At 42.7% G+C, this 22,569-nt stretch overlaps 1 protein-coding gene across 1 annotated transcript; it reads right to left on the bottom strand.

Annotated features, from left to right (window-relative positions):
• Positions 1-4,310: 4,310 nt before the first annotated feature.
• LOC122032867 (serine/threonine-protein phosphatase BSL2 homolog) lies at positions 4,311-5,825 on the bottom strand. The gene is made up of 8 exons (XM_042592179.1): positions 5,767-5,825; positions 5,588-5,672; positions 5,322-5,420; positions 5,037-5,236; positions 4,887-4,962; positions 4,662-4,791; positions 4,446-4,585; positions 4,311-4,328 (listed from the first exon to the last, which is right to left on the bottom strand). Exons 1-8 carry the CDS (start codon positions 5,796-5,798, stop codon positions 4,311-4,313), a joined length of 780 nt encoding a protein of 259 aa, XP_042448113.1. The 5' UTR covers positions 5,799-5,825.
• Between the last annotated feature and the right edge of the window lie 16,744 nt (positions 5,826-22,569).

Consider the following 22,569-nt stretch of genomic DNA (forward strand, 5'->3'; position numbering starts at 1 on the left):
TACCGGGAAGCGTATGAGAATATGAAAGAAGAATTTGCGGAAGTTACCGTGACTAAAATCCCCAGGGAAGAGAATGAGAAAGCTGATGAGCTAGCAAAGATGGCTAGTTCCCTAACTACATGGGTGTTGGACATATCCATAATGCAAATTTTCCTTATAGCTCGGATTGATCTGTAGAATAATAGGGAGACACCCATTGATTAGCGGGCATCCATGATCAGCTATCTTCGGCAGGGTATCTTACCGGCTGACCCAGAGGAATCACGGCTAGTCAGGAAACAAGCCCATGCCTATGTCATGATCGAGGATCAACTATACAAGAGGTCCTTCTCTAGGCCCTTACTCAAATGTCTGGGTATAGAGGAAGCAGATCAAGCTTTAAGAGAAATATATCTGGGATGTTGTGGCAGTCATGTGGGAGATCGGACATTATCTCGTAAGGTACTCCTGGCCGGGTATTTCTGACCTACTCTATAAAGGGATGCTCAAAAGCTGGTAAATACCTGCTTGTCCTGCCAAAAACATCAGAATTTGACACACCGACCAACGGCTTTGCTAAGAACATCTATAGTCTTGTGTCCCTTTGATCAATGGGGCATGGATATTGTAGGACCATTTCTAATGGCCCCGGGCCAGAAACGCTTCTTACTGGTAGCGGTAGATTATTTCTCTAAGTGGGTGGAAGCAGAGGCCCTGGCCAGGATCACAGAAGATGTTGTCATTCAGTTTCTATAGAAGAATATTCTTTGCAGGTTTGGCATTCCGCACAAATTGGTATCAGACAATGGGAGGCAATTTTAAGGGCAAAAAATCCAGGCCTGGTGTAAGGGGTTTGACATAACACAAGCCTTCACTTCAGTGGCATACCCGCAAAGCAACAACCAGACCGAGGTGGTCAATCGAGAAATAGTACGAGGTCTGAAGGTTAAGCTGGATCATGTAGGAGGTAACTGGGTGGAAGAGCTATCGAGCATCCTATGGGCCTATCGTACAACATCCCGAGAAAGCACAGGGCTGACATCATTCCATCTAGTTTATGGGAACGAAGTGGTAGTACCTATAGAGATTGGAGTGCCGTCAGTCAGGAGGACGTTATACGATGAAGGAAATGCAGAGCGACGACTGGCTGAGCTAGATCTCATTAGTGAAATCCGTGAGAGGATAGCAGCCCGACTGGAGGCCTACAGACAAAGAATGAGGCAAAATTATAACAGAAGAGTAATTCCTCGATTCTTTGGAGAGGGAGAGTTGGTCTGGAAGCAAGTTAAGCCCGTGGGAGACGTGGCCAAGTTAGCACCACAGTGGGATGGACCTTACAAAGTCATCAAGAAATTATCATCAGGAGCTTATTATTTACAGGATAACTAGGGCAAGAAGTTAGATCGACCTTAGAGTGCTAACTACCTGCGACCTTACCGAGTTTAAAGAATCGTATAAAGAAGAAGAGGTCGGGCTGTCAAATGTTTGACAGACTGGGGCTAAAAATGGACCAAATAGTGCAGTAAGAGGATATGTTAGAGCGGGAATTGTATATCTTAATATTTCTTTCAACAGACTAAGATATTTTAGCAAAGTAAACCTTAAAGTGCAAGTGGTTGTGTAGGAAGAAAAGTAATAAAGTATTCCACAGGACATCATGAAGTCACATTATGCACAGGCAGTCAGTAACAATCATTTGAAAGGAGCAAAGATATCATCCGGAATCTCTTTAAGGATCCGGTCATGATCCAGAAACTCGGTAGGAGGAGCTGATTTCAAGTGGCCCTGTTCATAGAGTTGTCACAAAGCCCCAGCTGCACCATAAATAACAGTTGTGGAGAAACATTGTCCCGCTTGTGTACAAAACTCTGGAGAGCGCAGGTACAAGTCGCGGCTCTGCTTGCAGCGGTCATTCTCACTACAACAAAAACCCTCATAGACATCGGTTTTCCACCGGTGTCTATTACATTTTCGACCGATGTCTATGAAGGCGATGTAAAAAGTCTACCATTTTAGACATCGGGTTAAAATCGGTGTAGTATCACTTAACGACACCGGTGTTCGAATCGATTATTAACCGATGTAGTATTACTTAACGACACCGTTTCATCAACGGTGTAAAACCGATGTAATATTATATGTTAATAATACCAGTTTTGGCAGCGGTATACGACCGATGTAATATTAGTTAATGACACCGATTTTGTAGCGGTGGAAAACCGATGTAATATCAGTATTTTTTTAACAACACAAATTTGATTTCCGAAATAGTGAAAAACCGACAGTAACGAAAAAAATACACAAATATTCATAAATTACACAAATATTCTTCATTCAACAGTATCCATAAAATACACAAATATTCACAAATTACATAAATATTCTTCTTACAACAGTATCCATAAAATACACAAACATTCTTTTTACATCTAAAGCTAATAGATATCAGAATCAAGGTAGAACATTCTTTTAACAACACATCAAGGTAGAACATCGTGAGTCAAAAATCAAGCTGAGGCTATATTAAATTATGAGAATCAGAATCTGTTCAACTTGCTATACTGCTCCATTCTTCTTGCGCCTTTCATTTCCCTAATCTCACCGCTTTTCACCTTCAAATGCCTAGTTTTCTGAGTTAAAACATCCACTGTTCTAATCTATCAAACAAAAGTATCATTTGGTCTACTTAACTACAGCAAAGAACAAAAACAGAAGAATTATATATGCTGCAGAAGTCCTAGAATATCACCATCATAAAGAAATTGACATGGGACAATATACGCAATTTACATTCCATGCAAATGCATGCATCATCCAAAGTTTTCAAAAATCAAATACCTTTCCTACTCAAATGTAATCTAGCATGCATTCAGCCCACTCGAACCGCACTTCATCAATTTCAACTCTGGAGCACTTGAGATTTGTAAACTATAAAAAAACATAAATAGTATATTAGTAAACCAAGACCAAAAATCATAGTTGAAAAAATAGTAAGAGCACCAGGTAACAAGATGACTAATTTGAATGCTTAAAAAGAGACACATTCATTATTTATCTCAACCACATCATATAGTGATATATCTATCATTCCTGAGAACTAAGAGTACATGGAAATTCAATTCATTAGTAGTCGACCCAAATGACATAACTGTTTATCACTAAGAGTACATGAAAAGTAAATAAATTCCTCAGCAGCAATAAAGATGAGTAACATCAATTCATTTATATGATTTCCAATGATACAATAACATCAAAACAAGTTTTTATTTCAAGGGGAAAATAGCTAAAATGCTAACTAGTCAGCATGAATTTCAACCATATATAGATGCAACCATATATATAAGTAAATAAATAAAAGAAAAGAAAAAAATGCATCACATAAGAAAGTATCATGTTACTTACATTGATGGATTCCCATATCATGTTAATTCCAATATCGCAGTCGTATTTTCCCATGTTATATCATAGGAACATTCGTGTAAATGCCTTCTTCAGAATATATCAAACCAACTGCACTTCATTAGTACTTAAATATTTTTTTATTTACTCAAGAATTTAGTTTACTACATCATATATCCAGTATTAAGAGAAATTAAGAGTAGAACGTTTTTCTATAGAGAGAACACAACGCAGGCTCTATATGCTTCTACTACATCTTATTCGAAATGTTAAGTTGCTCCAAGGTTCTTGTAGTGCTCCAAACATGGACTCTTAGCAAACTCTTCAATCACCTGATAATTGAAAAGAATCAAACAATTTGTTACCTTCAGTTAGTGATCATGTTGATAGTTTTTCAAGTAGCACAAGTAAACAAGGCATGCTTACTTCAATGCTTGCAATAAGGATCTTCAGTGGTTCACAAGGTATCAGAAAGTTGAATTTGCAGTTACAAATGAAGTAAAAGAATCATATTCAGCTGTCAAAAGATAACTTGGTCCATGCTCTTAGAGAGAACCATACAAAACAAAATGAAAGGTTTCGAACATAAAAAAAAATGTTAGTCATGCCAAGACTGAGATCACTCATCTATCTATCATTTCAACCTAATAAATTAGTTACTTTGGTTTTGCAAAGTCTCCCAATTGTGTAGGAACCTCAGTAGCTTTTATCCCAAGTTCTCTAAGTTCAGAGAAGAAGAATAATAATGAGGAAAATCAATTTCTGTATTTACAACACTATTTTGATGTTAAATGTTGTTAACATGTTTGTTTATCGTTGTTGTCTCCTTATTTAGGAGCATTCTTCATAGCCCGCATGAATTTTTAAACAAAAATCATGTCTAGTACTGTTTTTCATTTTTCTTATTGATGGAATTGAACCCAAATCCATCGCTAAGAATTAATTTGTCTCTGTAGCACAAAAAATTAAAAGAGTTAACGCAACAACAATTTTATTTCCAAGTCATAAAGAATGCAGATAGATGCAACAATAAAGTGCAAACATCAAAAGAGTTAACGCAGCAATACTTGCATCCATGTATCCTCAATATAATGTTCCGGTGATGTTTCAGGAGAATGGAAGGTAGGAGGTAAGGGATGAATTAGCTTTGGGACAACCACAAGATCTCGTCCCAAAACTAAAATTGCCCCCGCGTTATTTGTTATTCCTGGATATATGGATTGAAAGAAAATTAGGAGAATTAATAGACAAACAATAGACTGAGCAATGCTATGGATCCTCACCACAATAGTTAGTTGCAGAGAAAAGAGTGATTAAATGACCTTGAGCAAATCGTTCAAAACCATCCATGACACACTCATGTGCCCTTACTATCAACTGGAGGTCATTATTATTGCAGAACTCAATAACTAACTCGGTCAGGTTGTCACATCAAAAGATCAAAAATTTGAAACCATTGTATAGGAATTGAGTAGAAAATGGTCCGAGCCAAACATATAATCACTCACCCCAAAAGTAACCAAGCCAGGCCCCCTGGCATTTGGTCTTAACCCCTCAACACTGTCGTTCTCTGTTGGATCAGACATGCATGAATAAGAAATAAGAAATAGTTATTCACAGAAATAAGGTATTTCTTTTTAGTTATTTATTTGTATGACCATAGCATATCCATAAGAACTATTGCGCCAGTTTCCATTGTGATAGGTAGTTGAAGGTTTTCGATCTGCTCTACATGATTTATGGAATGACCAATACCACCATGCATGCAGATAACTTTCTTCTCCATTAAAGCAGCTAAAGGCAACCAATTAAACAATCTGTTAATACGGTGCCATGCCCAGATTCCGTCTTGTTCTCCCTGTTTCCAAACAATAAACAATGATACGGAACATAATTTTTTCTTGATAAACTAAATAATGACAGCAAATAGAAATTAGTGGTACCATTCTCTCGATGCACTCGGTACGAAACCCAAATAAAGCATTAATGTCTGTTGCCTCATGGTTTCCACGAATTAAATGTATATTATGTGGATATTCAATTTGTAACATTGATTCAGAAAATTTTGAAAAGTTTAAAGATACAACATATTTGTAAGCATAAACCTGTACACGAAGAGTGCAAAGTAATACCTTCAAGAATTCTTTGATGCTAAATATTTGCTTGGATAAGACTGATCACATTGACAAGCTTGAGGGGAAAGTAATACCTTCAATGCAAGGAGAAGAGTAATAGTTTCCAGGCTATGTTGGCCACGATCAACGTAATCACCCAAAAAGAGATAATCAATATAACTGAAAGTGGTAAAAACATAAGACAGTGTCACAAGCGGATAAAGAAAAATATGAACTAAAATTAACACTACAAATTAAAAAAAAAAAGATGCACCCAAGTGTGTAGCCAAAACTGTGTATCAGCATCTATTTTCATGCTGCAATATATGCAAATAAGCCAAAGCAAACTTAAACCTAGGATCTGAATAACTGAAGTCATAGAGTATAAGTGCAAACCAAAATACTACAGTCTACAGGTCAAAAAAAGCTGCACATTATCATCTGGGACACTTTGAATTTGCAGAGCTCAATCCTAAGATGCTTCACCAATTAAAGGAATTCAAGAACTATCGCTTATATGTACAAGCCTGAACAACCACAACACTTGTAACAAGGATTTAGTACATGTTGATAAAAAATTTATGCTTTACAAAAGCATCCAACAATTACAAAAGATGACAATGCATATTGTAAGAATAAGATGAACTATACCTCTACATCGAGCCCCAATGAATTCCTTCGAATCACATCTTTTAGATGTAATATATGCAACCGGTGTAGTATCACTTTGAATTCCTTCAATTTGCACCTTCCCTCTAGCAACCTTGAAGAAGGATGATGGAGTGGCATTTGCTCCTATGCCTCTCACACGCCCACCATGTTCGTTAGAATTCAAGGCCTTCGTGAGAATATCTTCACGAAGTGTTGATGAAAGTCGCGAGCTTTTCCATCACGAAGAATGCCAAAGCGGAGATTTCCTTTTCAATTATGTTTAATTGAAAAGTACAATTATGTTTAATTGATGTTCCTTTTCAAGAGACATAATCATCATTATAATTTTTGTAGTTATCGACAAAATCTAACACCAAAGTCAATAAGGTTTAACTTCTCTTTTTTTACCTATCAAATAACATTCTTCTCCATCTAACATAGTTTTTAACCAACAGATCAATTTCTGGTTAGTCATCTCTATTTGGATTATAACAAACATCTCAATTTCTGGTTTATTCCCAAAGATCATATTGAGTTAACAAACAACTCAATTTCTGCTGTAAATTTACAATGTCGTATGGTAAAATTTGTTTAATCAATAATATCTCTATAAGAAACATCTCAAAACTCCAAGTGAAGAAACTCTCAGATATGAAAACAGAGATACTTCAGAGTCCAGAGAAATAAAAATGATAGATTAACAAAAACAAAACTAACTTTAGCAGAAAGGGCAAGCTAGCATGGAAATCAAGCAATCAGTAGTTGGGGTTCTTAAAGCAAAAGGACATTTCAACCAACGAAAGCTGCACTCTACCTTGTATTAGATAATCACTAAAAAAGTTGCCAAGGAAAGTTACGTGAGAGGTGAAGGATTGAGCATCTGTAGCATATCTCGTACTGAATCAGAATTACAAAAAAATAATAAGAAGAAAGATCTTGGTGCCTTACAGCAACAAGGGAAGTTGAAAATTGGTGGCAAAGCAATGGTATAGAATCCCTCACCTTTCAGCTTCTCAAAGAGCCATTTAGCCTTCTCCTCCACTGTGCTTGAAAAAGTGCTGATGAAGTCAAGATCAGATCATTATAAGACATCAATCGAGAAAAGATCGGATTAAAAAGGTAAACACAGGCATGCATGCGATTTCTCCCTTGTATGAACCAGAAAAGGGCAAAACCCAGAATGTAAAAGACTCAAGCATCACGGTTGTGTGGCGAACGTCAGAAATATGATCCACGAGATGACCTAAAAAAATCCCTTGGATTGGGCTAGGGAACATCCTGGATCTCAACACGCACACTACTCTTCCTCCGCTCAAGATCGACATTTGGGCGAAAATGCTTTCTTTTACACCGCTTCTTCCATGAGATCAAAGAAACCAGTAGGGCTCACAGAGAAGATCTGAGAAAGTACAAAAAAGGAAAGGTTCTGTTTACAGAAAGGTCATCGCTCATGGAGGAAATCTCTGCTTTGGCTTAAAAATGATCGGAATGCGAAGAAGGCCTCCTCTTCTCACCCAAAGGGAGGAGTTGGAGGAGATGCGGTGTGGTTGGACGGAGAAGCAAGGGCGTCGTGTCTTGATCTTGATTGAGAGAGGAAGGGGCGTCGATCTAGGAAGGGGAAGAGGGAGATGAGGCTGAGAGAGATGGTCGGATGACCAGCGGCTAGGAGGAAAGTCGTGGTGGTGTCGCGACGGTATACGGTGGACGACGCGATATAGGTTTAGGTTTGGAGGGAAGAGTGAAGTGCTGCAAATTTTGGCTAAGTATTGGTGGGAAAATTAAATTATTTTATTTTGGTTCATTAACACCGGGTTTTAAAAACCGCTGTTAAAACCGATGTCTATTAACGAAAAAAGGCGCTCATAGACATCGGCTAAAAAATCGATGTATATAAGCGAAAATCTGCGCTCATAGACACCGATTTTTGAAAAAATAGGTGTAAAATACTCAAAGACATCGATTTTTACTTAAAACCGCTGTTGTTCCACCGATGTCTATAAGGGTTTTTCTTGTAGTGTCTCCCCTTATAGACGGCCAGGGCTGTGGATACCCCTCTACAATAGCACGAGCTTGCGATAGTTCAGCCAAGATGACTAGAAGTCCTGCTGCCTGAGACGCCAGTTGGGCCGTCTGGGACTCTAATCTTTTACTCTGCTCCTGTGCTAGAGTTTCTGCGGAATGTAGTTTCTAGGTTAACTGGTCAATGGCTTGTTGATGCACCAAAGCTTGTTGATCCACGTGTTGCTGGTGCACAACATCAACCTGACTTTTTTCTGCTTGAAGGCCTTTAAGCTTATGGTTAGCCTGTGCTAGGGATACTTCCAGATAGGTATTCCTTCTGGCCAGGTCTTTTATTTCAACTCTCAGGGCATAACTAGCTTGCGTGGGGTCATTTAACTGAAGCTCCAATTCTGTTACCATGTCCCGCAACACCTTATTCTAGTAATGAGCGGCATGGAAGGATTGATTTATTATCAGGGACTCTGCACAAGCCTGGGATATAAATGAAATATCTAATAAGAGCGGGGAGGATAGTAGTTGCTGGGATCATTGAAGATTACCTTGATATACAGCTCTGAGAATCTATCCATTTGGGTAGGTGGCGGCAAGAGTTCCATCTGCTGCATACTTTCTTCCCATAAAGTGGCCAAACGACCTTTCATTGTGAAGGAGCTGGTGGGAACGTCTTGCCGTGACCTTAACCCAGCCTCAGAAGGGGCAGTGGTACGGTAATGGTGATGAGCAGGTGGTGGTGGCTGTGAAGGCCCAGCAGCTGAGCCAGAAGGAGCTGAAGGGGGCACATGAGAAGGCTCTGGAGGTGAGGTAGTTGGTGAAGGGCGATGTGAGGGGCCAGCTTCAGTGCTCGGGTGCTGTTGCGAGGTGGAAAGTCGAGCCAGTGGAGGTTTAGTCAGAACCTCGGGTGGATCAGGAGGAGCACCTGCCTGGCTCGGGATAGGAGTAGTGGTTGCAACAGGAGGCAAAGGATGAGGAATAGGGGAAGGGCCCGAGTCTTAGCTAGGATTAGTAGTTCTGCGGTGCAATCTGTGAGCCAACGGTCGATCGTCAATCAGAATCTTCAGAGGGCAGTCGAACCCTGCACTGAGAAGAAGAGGGGTATCACGACTCGAGCGGTCATTTACAGAACGTGCCTGACGAGTCGCCTGAGAGGCTTCTCTGAAGGCAGGGCTGGCATAAGTTGCGTTGGCTGATCTTCGACCACGACCGCGATGAGGGATAGAAGTCGGTCGGGAAGGATTAGTTGATTGAAGAGGCATAGGGGCGGATGGCCGGGCTGTAGGCAAGGCCGGGGGATGAACAGAAGCAGCAGGCTGAGATGTAGGCGAAGTCCTGGGACGAACAGAGGAGGTAGATCAGGCAGTAGACGAGGCTCTGCGAGGAAGACTGGGTCGGGGGTTGACAGAGGCAGTCATACCGACCTGGGTTGAAGTCGAGTAGGGGAGTGACCTCCTCTCCAGAATGACCCGACCTCGACGCATTATTTCCACATCACTCAAAGGAAGGGGTTGAACCTCTGAGGCACGGGTCATAGCATCAGCTGTACGGGACAGAGTATGAGGTCAGTTACAGTAGGTAAAACAACATGCAGGAAGTCACAAAAGAACCAAAAGAGAAGATTACCCAGGGAGTGAGGTGTTTTAGGAGTAAGGTAGCTCAGATGGAAATAGGATAACAATTCCTCAGATAATAAGCGCGTTAAGTTCAGCTGTCATCCTGCTAAGCGAGATGAAGCCTCTATATAGAATGTATTAAGATGAAACTCCCCTCGTGGCGGGGTCGGGGGAAGTAGCGATTGCCATTGCAGGGGCCATTCTACTTCATGAGGGAATTGAATGAAGAAGAACTTTCTCCTCCAGTTTGTTTCAGGGAGCTGTAGGGGTGAGAAAAAAGCAGTTCGAAGGCGCGGTTGGAAGCGGAATGAGCCTTCTTCTTGCCGTCGAAGTGTGAAGAAGCAGTGGAACAAAGGGGCAGATCAGGATAGCTCGCATACTTCGCAGAGTACTACAAATCCACAGAGGAGCCTTATAGAATTCGGCGTCAGTTGGCCTAGGGGAATTTTGAAGTAGCGGCACACATCCGCAAAGAAGGGGTGAAGAGGGAGACGAAGGCCGACCATAAACTGCTCTTTTAAGAAGGTGTTATAGCCGTTGGGAGGGGCGAAAAATTGGTGCACTCCAGTTGGGATGATCACATGTGTGTTAGCAGCAACTCCGTAGGTATATTGCAGATCATCCAGGTCTAATTCATCGAAGGTGGATGAGCTAGGAAAGTACATTGCCGCCAGAGAAGATAGATGAGATGAGGATACCATGTGAAAAGAAACAGAAGGAGAAGAAATCAAGCAGGAAGCTACCGACGCAAAAATAGAGATTTAAGCGCAGCAATGGATTCAGGAGGAAGGGAGAAGAAGGCGGGGAAAAGGTGGGAGGTAGAAATGAGGGGGAAGTATTTATAGCCGTTGGGCAGAGGGGCAATTTAGTAAGTTATCATCCACCGGTCCACAACAATTGGCGGGAGCAAAGAGGGCCAATGGATCTTCTTAGAAAATAACGCCCAAGGGTATATCTGGAAAAGTGTCGACGCGAAGTACGAGGAGATAGACTTTGGGAAAAGATGCAACAGTTATAAGTGTCCTATGAACTCTTAACCTTCACTTTCCCGCTCGGGTATTATTTTGTACTGGATTAAGATGGAAAAAGCAGACCAGGGTGTTTTGCTGAGCCAGGGCGGTAAGCAGGGAAAGGAAAGCAGGAAAAGGAGAATGAAACCAGGTCGGGGTAAGGAAGTGAGCCCTGACCCTGACCAGTTAAAGCCTGAGCCAGAAGGTCAAAGTATACATCCATGTTGCCACAGTTCATACAGGCCTGGAAACATACAAGGTATTGTTAGGAAATTAACGAGCTAAGGGAAGATTGAAAACAATTAGCATATCATAACATATTATAAAAAGGTTAAGTATCCGAGACAACAACCAATTTGAAATTACAAGCAAATAATATTGACAAAGGTTTGACAGTTTCATTTTTACATCAAAGTTCAGAATCAGTAGGAGGCGCTGGGAGGAGAAAGAGGTCGTCGTCGTCCTTGAAGGTAGGATATGACCCTGTAGGAAGCTCGTTCATCAAGCGAGCAGTGTCCAGGAAATTCTCCGAAGGTGCAGAGTGAAGCAGACCCTGCTCAAATAGTTGACGAGCCCCGTCGACCGCTCCGCAACATAGTATAAGGTTCATCAAACCTCCCATCTTCCTCAAGAAGAAAGGATATGTGACGTAGGATATCCTATAAGCTCTCAGACGATCGGCCTCACCTGCCTGGTAATCCGCCAGCTCAGCCTGGGTCTTCTCAACATCGGCTCGGGCCGAAACCAACTCTTTTTGACCCTGGGAAGCAGTCTCCTAGGCCTTCAGAAGATCGACCTGCAGTGATTTAAGTGTTGCTTGGCTGGCCTCCCAACGATTTTGGATGGCTTTCTCCCGGTCAACACTAGAAGCTAGTTAACCCTGAACATCTGTTAAGTTTTTCTGAAGAGTCTCTTGAGTTTCTTGTAAACTCTTCAGATCGGAGGATAGAGTGGTCAACTTTGCATCCTTCTCATCCAATTCAGCCACGAGCGAGCAACGCTGCTCCCCCTCCGAAGCCAACTTGGACTCGCTATTCTTCAGAGCCGCCTCCAAGGTCTTTATTTTGTCAAAAGCTGCATGGGAGATGCTTTGGGCAGACTCGGCAAACTCCCCAATCAATCGAAGATACCCCGCTAAGTCCCCAGGTGTAGGGTTGAGTGGATCGCGAGGTGTAAGCGGTAACTCCAATTCTTGAAGGCAAGCCTTCAACACCTCATGCTCCCTCTGCAAATTGGTTGCATATTGGATCGCACTCAGGCTGGTGGAGCAGGCCTGCATAAGACACAGAAGGAAGGATTATAAGGAATTCCAGAGGAGGAGCCCTGATAAAAGAAAACTCATGAAAATTATTTGGCGAGAGGCTTAGTCCAGCCCTTCCATTGGCAAATTGTTCCAAAATTGTCGATTGTCGAACCGCCAGGATGTGGCTAGCTCACCCTGCAATTGAACTAAGCCAGCAGCAGGAGGGGCATCTTCCGCAGCTTCTTCGGTGGCATCAGGCTCGGTGGAGGAGGGCAAGCGCCAGGAAGTGGTGAAGGCAAACTTTTTTTGGGATTCTCCCATGGGCTCGAGAAGTGGAGGCCGGAGCGGCCACAGGAAACGAGGCGGATAAAGTTGCAGAGCTCTCGGGTTGGTCCATTACGGGAAAAGGGATCTGCCCGGGAGATAAGGCCCGATCGGGTGTCGAAGAGGGGCTTGCTCGGGAGACAGAGCCCGATCGGGTGTTGAGGCTGATATTTTGGGTGACAAGGTGGGAACCTCTGGTCCAAGAGCAATCTCCCAGTCGGGAGTAACAGCCTTAGCCTCGGAAGATTGGGAGGTTGCGGATGAATGCTGGCCGGAAGGAAGAGGCGGAGGAGACGTCTGGACCGCGGGAATAACCCTCTTCCTTTTGCGTTGAAGACGTAGTCGTTTAGCGAGAGGGGGAGAAGTGGCTCGTTCTTCCTCGGCCTATTCTAATACGATAAGGTCAGCATCCAGGGGAAGAGCAGGGGGGCTTCCGCCTGGGCTGGAGCAGGAGGGGCAGATTGTGAGGAAGCTGTCAAGCCCTGTTTAAGCTCCACGCTCAGGGCTTTCAAAATGGCGAGAGATTGTTGATTTATATTCGAAGAATAGGCCCGGAGCATAGCCTCTGCAAAGTGAAAGAGAGATACCTCAGTTAGCAAAGAATAGCAAGAAGGAAAGCAGGGTTTTACCTAACGGAGCCCCTATCTCTGCATGAACTGGGTTGCACCCGAAAGAATACAAAAAGCCTTCCAATAGTATTATAGACAAGCAAACGCTCACGCCTTGGAGTTTTTCTGAAGCGACGTGGCAGGAGGGTTGGTGGTGGTGCACAGGAAGATTAGTAGGAAGATCAGAACGCCATTGGGTTGGTCCGATCAGCGGTTCAGGTAATCTTATAAAGAAGAAACGAGACTTACAACCCTTGTTGGAAGAGGGCATGTCAGAAAAGAATTTATAACCAGGTCTAGCTTGTACCATGGATACCCCTGGTTCAGATCGTTTGAAGGAATAAAAATGATGAAACAGTTGGGTGGTCAAAGGGATTTGGTATACGCGACACAGAATGACGATGCCACATATAGCCCTAAAGAAATTGGGAGTAAATTGGGAAGGACAGATACCAAAGTATTGGCTCAGGGAGGAGATGAATGGAGGTAGGGGAAAACGAAGGCCTCCTAGAAGCTGGTCCTTGAAAACAGTCATGAAGCCTTCAGGAGGGGGTGAGGGATGTTCGCTGGGTGTGGGGACTCGAAGTTCATAATCTTCGTTAAGTTCTAGGCTAGACCGAATCATGGACAGGTCATGGTCGTCTATGTCAGAAATGTAATAAGAATACCAGAAGGATGCCTTACCATCCGCCATTATCAAAATGAGGAAGTTTGAAGGAGAAATCAGACGAAAGGAGGAAGGGCACCAGGCGTGAGGAATCGAGAAGGGGAAGGGCTAAGGCATCGGGGACAGCAAAACAACGAGGCAGCGAAGGTAGTCGAAACGCTCAAGACGACGACGATGGACTGCCTTTAAGGCTTATAAAGTGGGCTTTCCTGGGGAATATCGAAAGATGAGTCGAGTATATTTTTGGGTAAAGCGCCCAATGTCATTCGATCATAGAACGACATACTCTTATGGGAAGTTGTGTACAAAAAGGAGTTGAGTCGGCGGCGTCATATGACGTAAGCAATAAAGGCGTGGGACAGGTGTCACCCCCCTAGGAAGTGTATTAATGATAGACGTGATAAGGAAATCATGAGAGGAAGTGGGCGTACGGAAGCGTCTGCGATGCGATCTTCTTGGGAAGCGGCGAAGAAAATTGGCGGGAAATAAATTCAAATGTTGCAAGACTACACGGCGTCATTTTCCCGAGGGCCGAGTAAGATTTTAATATTTTTTATCATCACAGTACGTCTAATACTGTATATTTCTTGACAGCAGACGGGGTCAGAGTGGTCTCTTCAAGCAATCCCTGGTCGGGAACTTACCCCCAGATCGGCAACATCTGTCCCCGAATGGGCTTTCCTGAGAAGTCCCGGTCGGTTGTTCCAGACTCTCGCCCCAGTGCAAGTTATAAGTGAGCTATGCTCTCACGCCCAACGACCTTCTCGGTCAGTTGTCCTAGACTCTCGCCCCAGTCCGAGTTATAAGTGAGCATGACTCTCACGCCCAACGACCTTCCCGGTCAGTTGTCCCAGACTCTCGCCCCAGTGCGAGTTATAAGTGAGCACGACTCTCACGCCCAACGACCTTCCCGGTCGGTTGTCCCAGACTCTCGCCCCAGTGCGAGTTATAAGTGAGCATGACTCTCATGCCCAACGACCTTCCCAGTCGGTTGTCCCAGACTCTCGTCCCAGTGCGAGTTATAAGTGAGCTATGCTCTCACGCCCAACGACCTTCCAAGTCGGCTGTGTAACGCCCTGCCCCTCCTGCTAAGGCCACGGGGGTTACTTTTCCCTACTTAACAACTTATTAACTTATTACAGCAGAAGTCTTACTTGTAAATTTTTGAAACATAGAATCCATATGTCATACCTTACATTATTTCAAGACATATAGGAACTAACATGATAAATGTCATGGAGTTACAATCATAAAATTATCAAACAAGCACAACTCATATTTAATGAAAGTGGGTCTTTTCTTCTTTAGCCAGTCACTACCACACACATCCTGCTAGCCCCTCCTGCTGCTCCCCTAGTCCATCCAACCTTTGCCCTTATCTGTGGTACAAGAAAGTAAGCTGTGAGCACTCATGACTCAGTAAGTTCCTTTCCTACTCATAAAATCCGTATATCATGTTAACGATCACAAAGCATATATCAAAGCATAAAGTATCATAGCATATCATACATGATCATCATATATATCATGAGCACAATCATAGATATCATGGCATAATCATGGTATAAACACAAGGTAGCATGGCATATCATAACATGATCATCATATATATCATGAGTACAATCATAGATATCATGGCATAATCATGGCATAAACACAAGGTAGCATGGCATATCATAACATGATCATCATATATATCATGACATATTCATAAAGCATATGCAAGGTGAACTTTTAAAACATGCATCATGACTTTTTAAAACGTATAGCATAGATAGTTAAACATAATCTCAACATAAGGGGGGGATCCCGGCTTGTACCACATACATAAATGCGCGCGTCCTAGTAGGTCCAAGGTAGCAAGTCTTGAACCCTACAAGGCATATACTAGGCCCGTTTCTTAGTCTATCGACCTAGGGGCACTTAGGAGCCCATCCCTAACGAGGCCCGTTTCTTAGTCCATCGACCCCGGGGCGCTTATGGAGCCCACCCTTGGTACAAGCCTTAAAAGTAAAATAGCATGTCATATTTACATAGTCCATATCACTCATGTCATATTCATGTCATGAAGAGTGCTCTTGATCCCACTTACAGGGAAGCAACTCTTTTAGGCATAGCTTAAAGCATGTATAATGGAGCACACAGCATATCATGAACACATGCATAATTAAGCATACAACATATCATGATCTTAAGCACACAGCATATCATGAACTTGAGCACACAGCATATCATGAGTTTAGGCACATATCATATCATGAGTTTGAGTACTTAGCATATCATGAGTTTAAGCACACAGCATATCATGAACTTGAGCACATAGCATATCATGAAATTTAGCACACAGCATATCATAGACTTGAGCACATAGCATTTCATGAAATTTAGCACACAGCATATCATAAAAAAAATAAACACATAGCATATCATGAAACTTAGCACACAGCATATCATGAATAGGACCTAACATATATAAATGAACCTCACAACATGTCATACTCTCCACATATCATAAAGCATTGCATGTGAAGTTCATGGAAGAACACAAAATTAGGTCTCTATCCCTAGTGACAAGTGGTGGCCGAAACATATAGAGGTGGTTTAGGTTATCAAGCAACAAAAGAACATGTGAACCCTAAACATCTATCATTTCTTATGACATAAGAGGCATCTTAAGCATGTTGGGTATAGGTTCCAAGCTTTCTAGGTCCCTTTTCATAACCTGGCCGAAACTTATTAAGCCTCCTTTTGGGTTATTAACAACATATAAGCATGAATAACCTTAACAATTTTCATATCATATTCCATAAGAAACCATTTGAACACATTTGATTTAGGTTCCAAGTTCTCTAAGCCTTTAACCCTAACATGGCCGAAACCCTAGCAACATGTTTCTAGGTTACAAGCAACATGAAAAGGTTAAACTTCATACTAACATATCAATACATATCATGAGAATCACCATAAGTACATTTAGTCTAAGTTCCAAGCTTCTCAAGCCTTTTAATCTAATGTGGCCGAATCTTGTAAGCATGGGTATTAAGTTCCTAGTGGCATATTAGCATGAAGACCATAAGAACTTTCCTAGCATTCATTTCAAAGATTAACATGGACCACTTAGTTTAGAAATTTAAGCATCCTAGGTCTTAAAAACAATTGTGGCCGAATACTAAAGAACAAGAATTCAAGTTTCAAGCAACATGTGAACATTAATTTATTTCATATCTCTTCATCAAGTAGAGCATAAGTATCTTAGGCTTGATTTAAACCTTCCTAGGGTTCAAGTCTTGAAATGGCCGAACCATCATATATAAGAAATATTGTTCAACTTAACCTAAGATCATGGCATGTCACATTAGCTTCATATCTTGTCTTATAAGAATCATAGCATGCTTAAATTTTTAGGTTTAAAGCCCTACTAGGCTCTCAACTCTATCTTGGCCGAATATACATGAATATGGAATCAAGTTTAAATCGCCTTACAAGTGGGGAAAAATATCAACAACACCACTTATCATTAGGTACATATCATAAAAACAAGGTAGCATGCTTGGTTTAGGTTTAGAGCTCTTCTAGCTCTTTTGTTCCTTCTATGCCGAAAATCCAAGTTCATAAATTTATGTTCTAGCCAAACATTCTAGCATGAAAATATTAGTTTATCTCTCCTACCATAAGGTACATAACATAAGCAAAAATCATGAATATATTTTAGTTGGTTTTCAAGGTTCTTTAAACTCTCTCTTTTTTTTTTCTTTGTTTGGCCGAAACCCTTATGAAATAACCATAGGTTTTTAAGCAATATTTTTCATAACAAACATATAGCTATTGTACCACAGATGAGGGGAACTTACATCCTTTCGCTTGTGGTTTTTTTTTCTTAAGGAGGAAAGTGTTCTAGTTGTTAAGGAAGGGAGAAGTTTCTTCCTCTTGTGCCTCCTTTGATTTCCTTTGCTTGGGGAGGCTAGAACTTGAAGGTTTCTCCTTGAAAATTGGCTTCCTTGGAGAAGAACTTGACTTAGTGCTCGGATCAAGGAGTGGGTGGATCTCCTAGTCTCGGTGAAGAAAAGAAAAAGAAGGAAGGAGGAGGAAGAATGAGGAAAATGAGAGATTTACTTCTCATTTTTTCTATTTATTCATCATGAGAGAAATTTATGCCCTCATTAATCTTCCCTTAAATCCATCCATTATTCTTCTCTTGATTCCCACGAAAATGAGGAGAGGGAAGGGTGAGGAAAACAACTTGCCTTCTTCTTATTCCTTCTCTTAATCAAGAGGGAGAAGAGGTGAGCAATTTGGTTTTCTCTTGCTCTTTGTTTTATTTTTCTTCTCTCCTTTAACTAATATTTTTATTCCTTTCTATGCATATGTTACTTTCTATCCTAGTGGTGATCATGCCATTAATCTTTCTCCATTATTGGTGGGAGGTTCAAGGTTCAATCCTTGGCCTCCACCTCTTACCTCTTTTTTATTTTGTTTCTTACTCTTCTTTTTCTCATATTCTTTTTATTTATTTCCATGCTCTTAATGAGAATAATACCTATGTATTTATATAACAAAAATTCATGGGTGTTACAGGCTGTCCCAGACTCTCGCCCCCAGTGCGAGTTATAAGTGAGCATGACTCTCACGCCCAATGACCTTCCCGGTTGGTTGTCCCATACTCTCGCCCCAGTGCGAGTTATAAGTGAGCATGACTCTCACGCCCAACGACCTTCCCGGTCGGTTGTCCCAAGCTCTCGCCCCAGTGCGAGTTATACGTGAGCATGACTCTCACGCCCAACGACCTTCCCGGTCGGTTGTCCTAGACTCTCGCCCCAGTGCGAGTTATAAGTGAGCATGACTCTCACGCCCAACGACCTTCCCGGTCGGTTGTCCCAGACTCTTGCCCCAGTGCGAGTTATAAGTGAACATGACTCTCACGCCCAACGACCTTCCCGGTCTATTGTCCCAGACTCTCGCCCCAGTGTGTGTTATAAGTGAGCATGACTCTCATGCCCAATGACCTTCACGGTCGGTTGTCCCAAACTCTCACCCCAGTGCGAGTTATAAGTGAGCATGACTCTCACGCCCAACGACCTTCCCGGTCGGTTGTCCCAGACTCTCGCCCTAGTGCGAGTTATAAGTGAGCATGGCTCTCACGCCCAACGACCTTCCAGGTCGGTCGTCCCAGACTCTTGTCCCAGTGCGAGTTATAAGTGAGCTATGCTCTCACGCCCAACGACCATCCAGGTCAGGTTCCAGACTCTCACATCAGTGTGAGTTATAAGTGAGCTGTGCTCTCACGCCCAACGATCTTCCCGGTCGGTGCAATGACTCTCCCGGCCGGTACCCTTCATATTCGCCGAGGCAAAATACAACAAGGCATGTTCGTGTGCCTAACCGGTCAGTAAGCCATATTTCCATTTTTTCTGCTAAATATGAAAATTGACAGACATATTCTCAAGCATCTTAGCTCCTCGAGTCTTGGGATCTTCTGGTGAGAGGTAAGAGGAAGGTGGGGTAAGCAGGTTATCCTTATTATTTTTGCTAGAAATGTTAGAGGAACGCAAGTGTTTTATAGAAACATAATGATACCAGAGCAAGAGGGCGTGGGGCTACACCATGAGTGGAACCCAAGAAACAAGTTTTATTTCGTTAACAAGGTGAACATTTTTTAAGGGTTTACATTGCTACCAGATCCATTGGCTTGATCCTTCCTAGCCAGATGAGCTTGAGCTCTAGTTAGATCTTCCTTAATAAGATCGATGGCGCGCTTTAGTTGCCCAATAGTCTCATCTTTGATCCATCCTTCCTCTTTCAGGAGGGTCACCTCGTCCTCATGTTTCATCTTCAAATAGATAATATAGTGAACCTGGCTCTAGAAGTCCGATTGAACTTTAAGCTTAAGAGCAATTTCGGCCCGGGTTCTGGATTTGGCGCTCAGCCAAAGGTTTTCCATTTCATGAGTAAGTGATGCTTGAAGATTTCTACTCGCAGTCATCTCCAGCAAGGCTTCCTCTTTCTGAGCCAATAACTCCATCAGATGAGCAATTTGCTAAAGCAAAGAAGCAAGTTCGCTGGATTCCGTTGCAAGTTCCATGGATGCTTGATGCTCTATTAACAAGAGGATAACTTGAGGAAAAGATGAGAAAGATATACTCGGACCTTTTATAAGGAAGGAGAAGGTGAAGGGATTTCCTCAGAACTTGAGTTGACACTTGGAAAATAGTGTAACATTTATAGGAGAAGAGTATACTCAGAAATTGAAGAATCAATATACACACAGAATAATCCCGTTTATCTTGTAGGATGGTAAGAAATTCTGAAGAAGATAGACGGAAAACAGGCCAGCAGAAGATGCGAGAACCAAGTCAGGTAACAAAGGGACTTGGGTCTAGTCAGTCGGACTAGAGCCTCCTTCGACTAGACTTGAGGGGGAGGCTTGTGATACGGTGCATGAGAAGGGGGTCAGGCGGATGACGTGGTCAAAGGTCAAACCCATGGAACGATTAGAAGTCTAGCCCCGGTGGAGGTCAGAAGTCAAGCTTGCGTGGCCATGGTTAGAGTCTCAGCTTGCATGGCCATGGTCAGAAGTCAAACTTACGTGGCCATGGTCAGTCTCAGCTGACAGGGCAGTCAAAGGATAGGATTACAAGTTGGACAAGATCCAGCCTCAATAGCAATAAAAAACTGGGCTCACAGGCCAGGTACAGTGGAGAACTAGGCTCACATGCCAGGTACAGCTGAGAACTGGGCCCACAGGCCAGGTACAACTAAGGACTGAGCCCACAGGCCATGTAAAGGCGAGGAAAGGAAGGCCTCTGGCGCAGAACAGATCTGACGTACAAGTCGGGATGTACAAGCCATGGATAACAGCAGATAGAAGCGGGTCGAAATACAGACTGGGTGTACAGGTCAGAACGTACATGCCATGGATAACAACAGACAGAAGTGGGTCGGAATACAGACCAGGCGTACAGGTCGGAATGTACAAGTCATGGATAACAGCAGACAGAAGCGGGTCGGAATACAGACCGGGCTTGCAAGTCGGGACATACGAACCAGGGATTACAGAGGACAGAAGCAGGTCGGAATACAGACCTGATGTACAGGTCGGAACGTACAAGCCATGGATAATAGCAGACAGAAGCGGGTCAGAATACAGACCGGGCGTGCAGGACAGGACGTACGAACCATGAATTATAGAGGACAGAAGCAGGTCGGTATGCAGACCGAGCGTGCAGGTCGGGACGTACAAACCATAGATTATAGAGGACAGAAGCAGGTCGACATGCTGACCGGGCATACAGGTCAAGACATACGAACCATGGATTATAGAGGACAGAAGCAGGTCGGGAGTGTGCTTGCCGAGGATACAGGTCGAGACTTCTAGCCTTATGGCTCAGGATACTTGGATCAATGAAACGTGCAGGTCGGGATGAGCCAGCTAAAGATGCAGGTCAGGATTCATAGCCTCCTGGTCCAAGGTAAGCAGAATTGGATGCAGGTATATATGTCGGGTTAGATAAAGTCAGACGTACAGCTTTGGAATCGGAATAAACAGAACTGAACTAAGGTCGGGAGGCGATATCAGATCGAGGTTAGCAAGATATCAGTCAGGGTTAGCGAGTGCCAAGACCCAGCTTAACGATCACGAACAGAGGATATCAGGCACTACATGACAAGCCAGCAAGGAAATCGTAACTACTTGTCAGAGAATAATCAGAGTGTCAGGGAATATGCCAATAGTCGGGGCTCATTACCCCTTTGGTTATGCCGCCAGTGTAAAGCCCGAAAAAAATTCCTGAATTTATTTTAGAATTATTCTATGATTTTTCTGGAATTTTTAGATATTTTTCCGGAATTTTTCGAGTATCGGAAGTAGCAAAAATAATTAGAACCATAGGATAGCTTAGGCGGGAATCGAACCCGGGACCTATGGTGTAAAGGATAATGTTAGTAACCGGTTGAACCCAGCAGGGCCGTGCTGAAAGAAAAGAGAATTAGTTAAATTTATATTCGAGTTGGTTAAATAAACCACTTAATATAAATAGAGGAACTTAAGTTGGGTTGGTTTATTTTAGAATTGGTTTGACACCTCTCCTCCCTCTCCAAACCCTCAACGCCGACGCCACCCTCTTCCTCTTTCTCTCTCGGCGCCCAAGCCCAAGGGCTCTCGGATCACCTTCCGGCGACGACTCCAACACGAAAAAGGTTCATCTCCGCGAGGGGAACGCGAAGACACGAGCGAATCGTCGAGAAGTCGTCTCCACCGGAATTCCTAGTGGTAAGAATCGTAAGAAATTACGAATAGAAGGTAAGAAACCCCTCACCTGCGGTATAATAGCTCCGTTTGTTTATATGCATTAGTTATTAGCTATATGTGTAGTTTCCGGCACCTAGGATGTGTTTTAACCCTTCTCGAAGATTAGGAATTTAGTTAGCACCTTTAGATGGGCCGGACACGTTTATTCTCCTTCAGTTGGAGATCATAGACGCGGTTGGGTGCCTAGAGGTGTCTTTCCTGATGCAGAGAGGGGTTGAAGCACACCAAGTGTTCGAAAAAGGGGTTAGTTTAGCTAATTACCCTTCAGTTATGTTTATTAGCCCAGTTAAATGCATTAGTAGCATTTAAATTAGTAACTTTGCTCACTACAGCTTATATGGGACTATGGTCCAATGGGTAGGCTCCCACAGTCGCCTCTAGGTTCAGATAACCTAGCTCTAGGTTCAGATAACCTAGAAACAGCATGTTATATCAGATAGCTATAGATATTAGTATTTTATTTTCAGTGGCACTGTACTGGATTAGATATCCATTGGCTTGGACTCCCAAACCGTCCTAAATTCGGGACTTGCAAACCCGGGTCTAGTAGGGATGCGCGCACAGCAAGTACAGTTGCCGGGCCCAACAGCATGTTTATTATTTTCACTTATTATGTATTAGTTTTCAAAACTCAAAAACA

Source organism: Zingiber officinale, chromosome 11A, assembly GCF_018446385.1.
Source record: "Zingiber officinale cultivar Zhangliang chromosome 11A, Zo_v1.1, whole genome shotgun sequence".
NCBI classification, from domain to species: Eukaryota; Viridiplantae; Streptophyta; class Magnoliopsida; order Zingiberales; family Zingiberaceae; genus Zingiber; species Zingiber officinale.

What these genes read in the sequence shown, in the direction of transcription:
- LOC122032867 (XM_042592179.1), bottom strand. Translation starts at nt 5,798, where the DNA reads ATGCTGATACACAGTTTTGGCTACACACTTGG. An exon ending in CTCTTCTCCTTGCATTGAAG is followed by an intron (nt 5,421 to 5,587) that starts GTATTACTTTCC and finishes TCAATGTTACAA; the next exon opens with ATTGAATATCCACATAATAT. An exon ending in GTTCTTATGGATATGCTATG is followed by an intron (nt 4,963 to 5,036) that starts GTCATACAAATA and finishes TTATTCATGCAT; the next exon opens with GTCTGATCCAACAGAGAACG.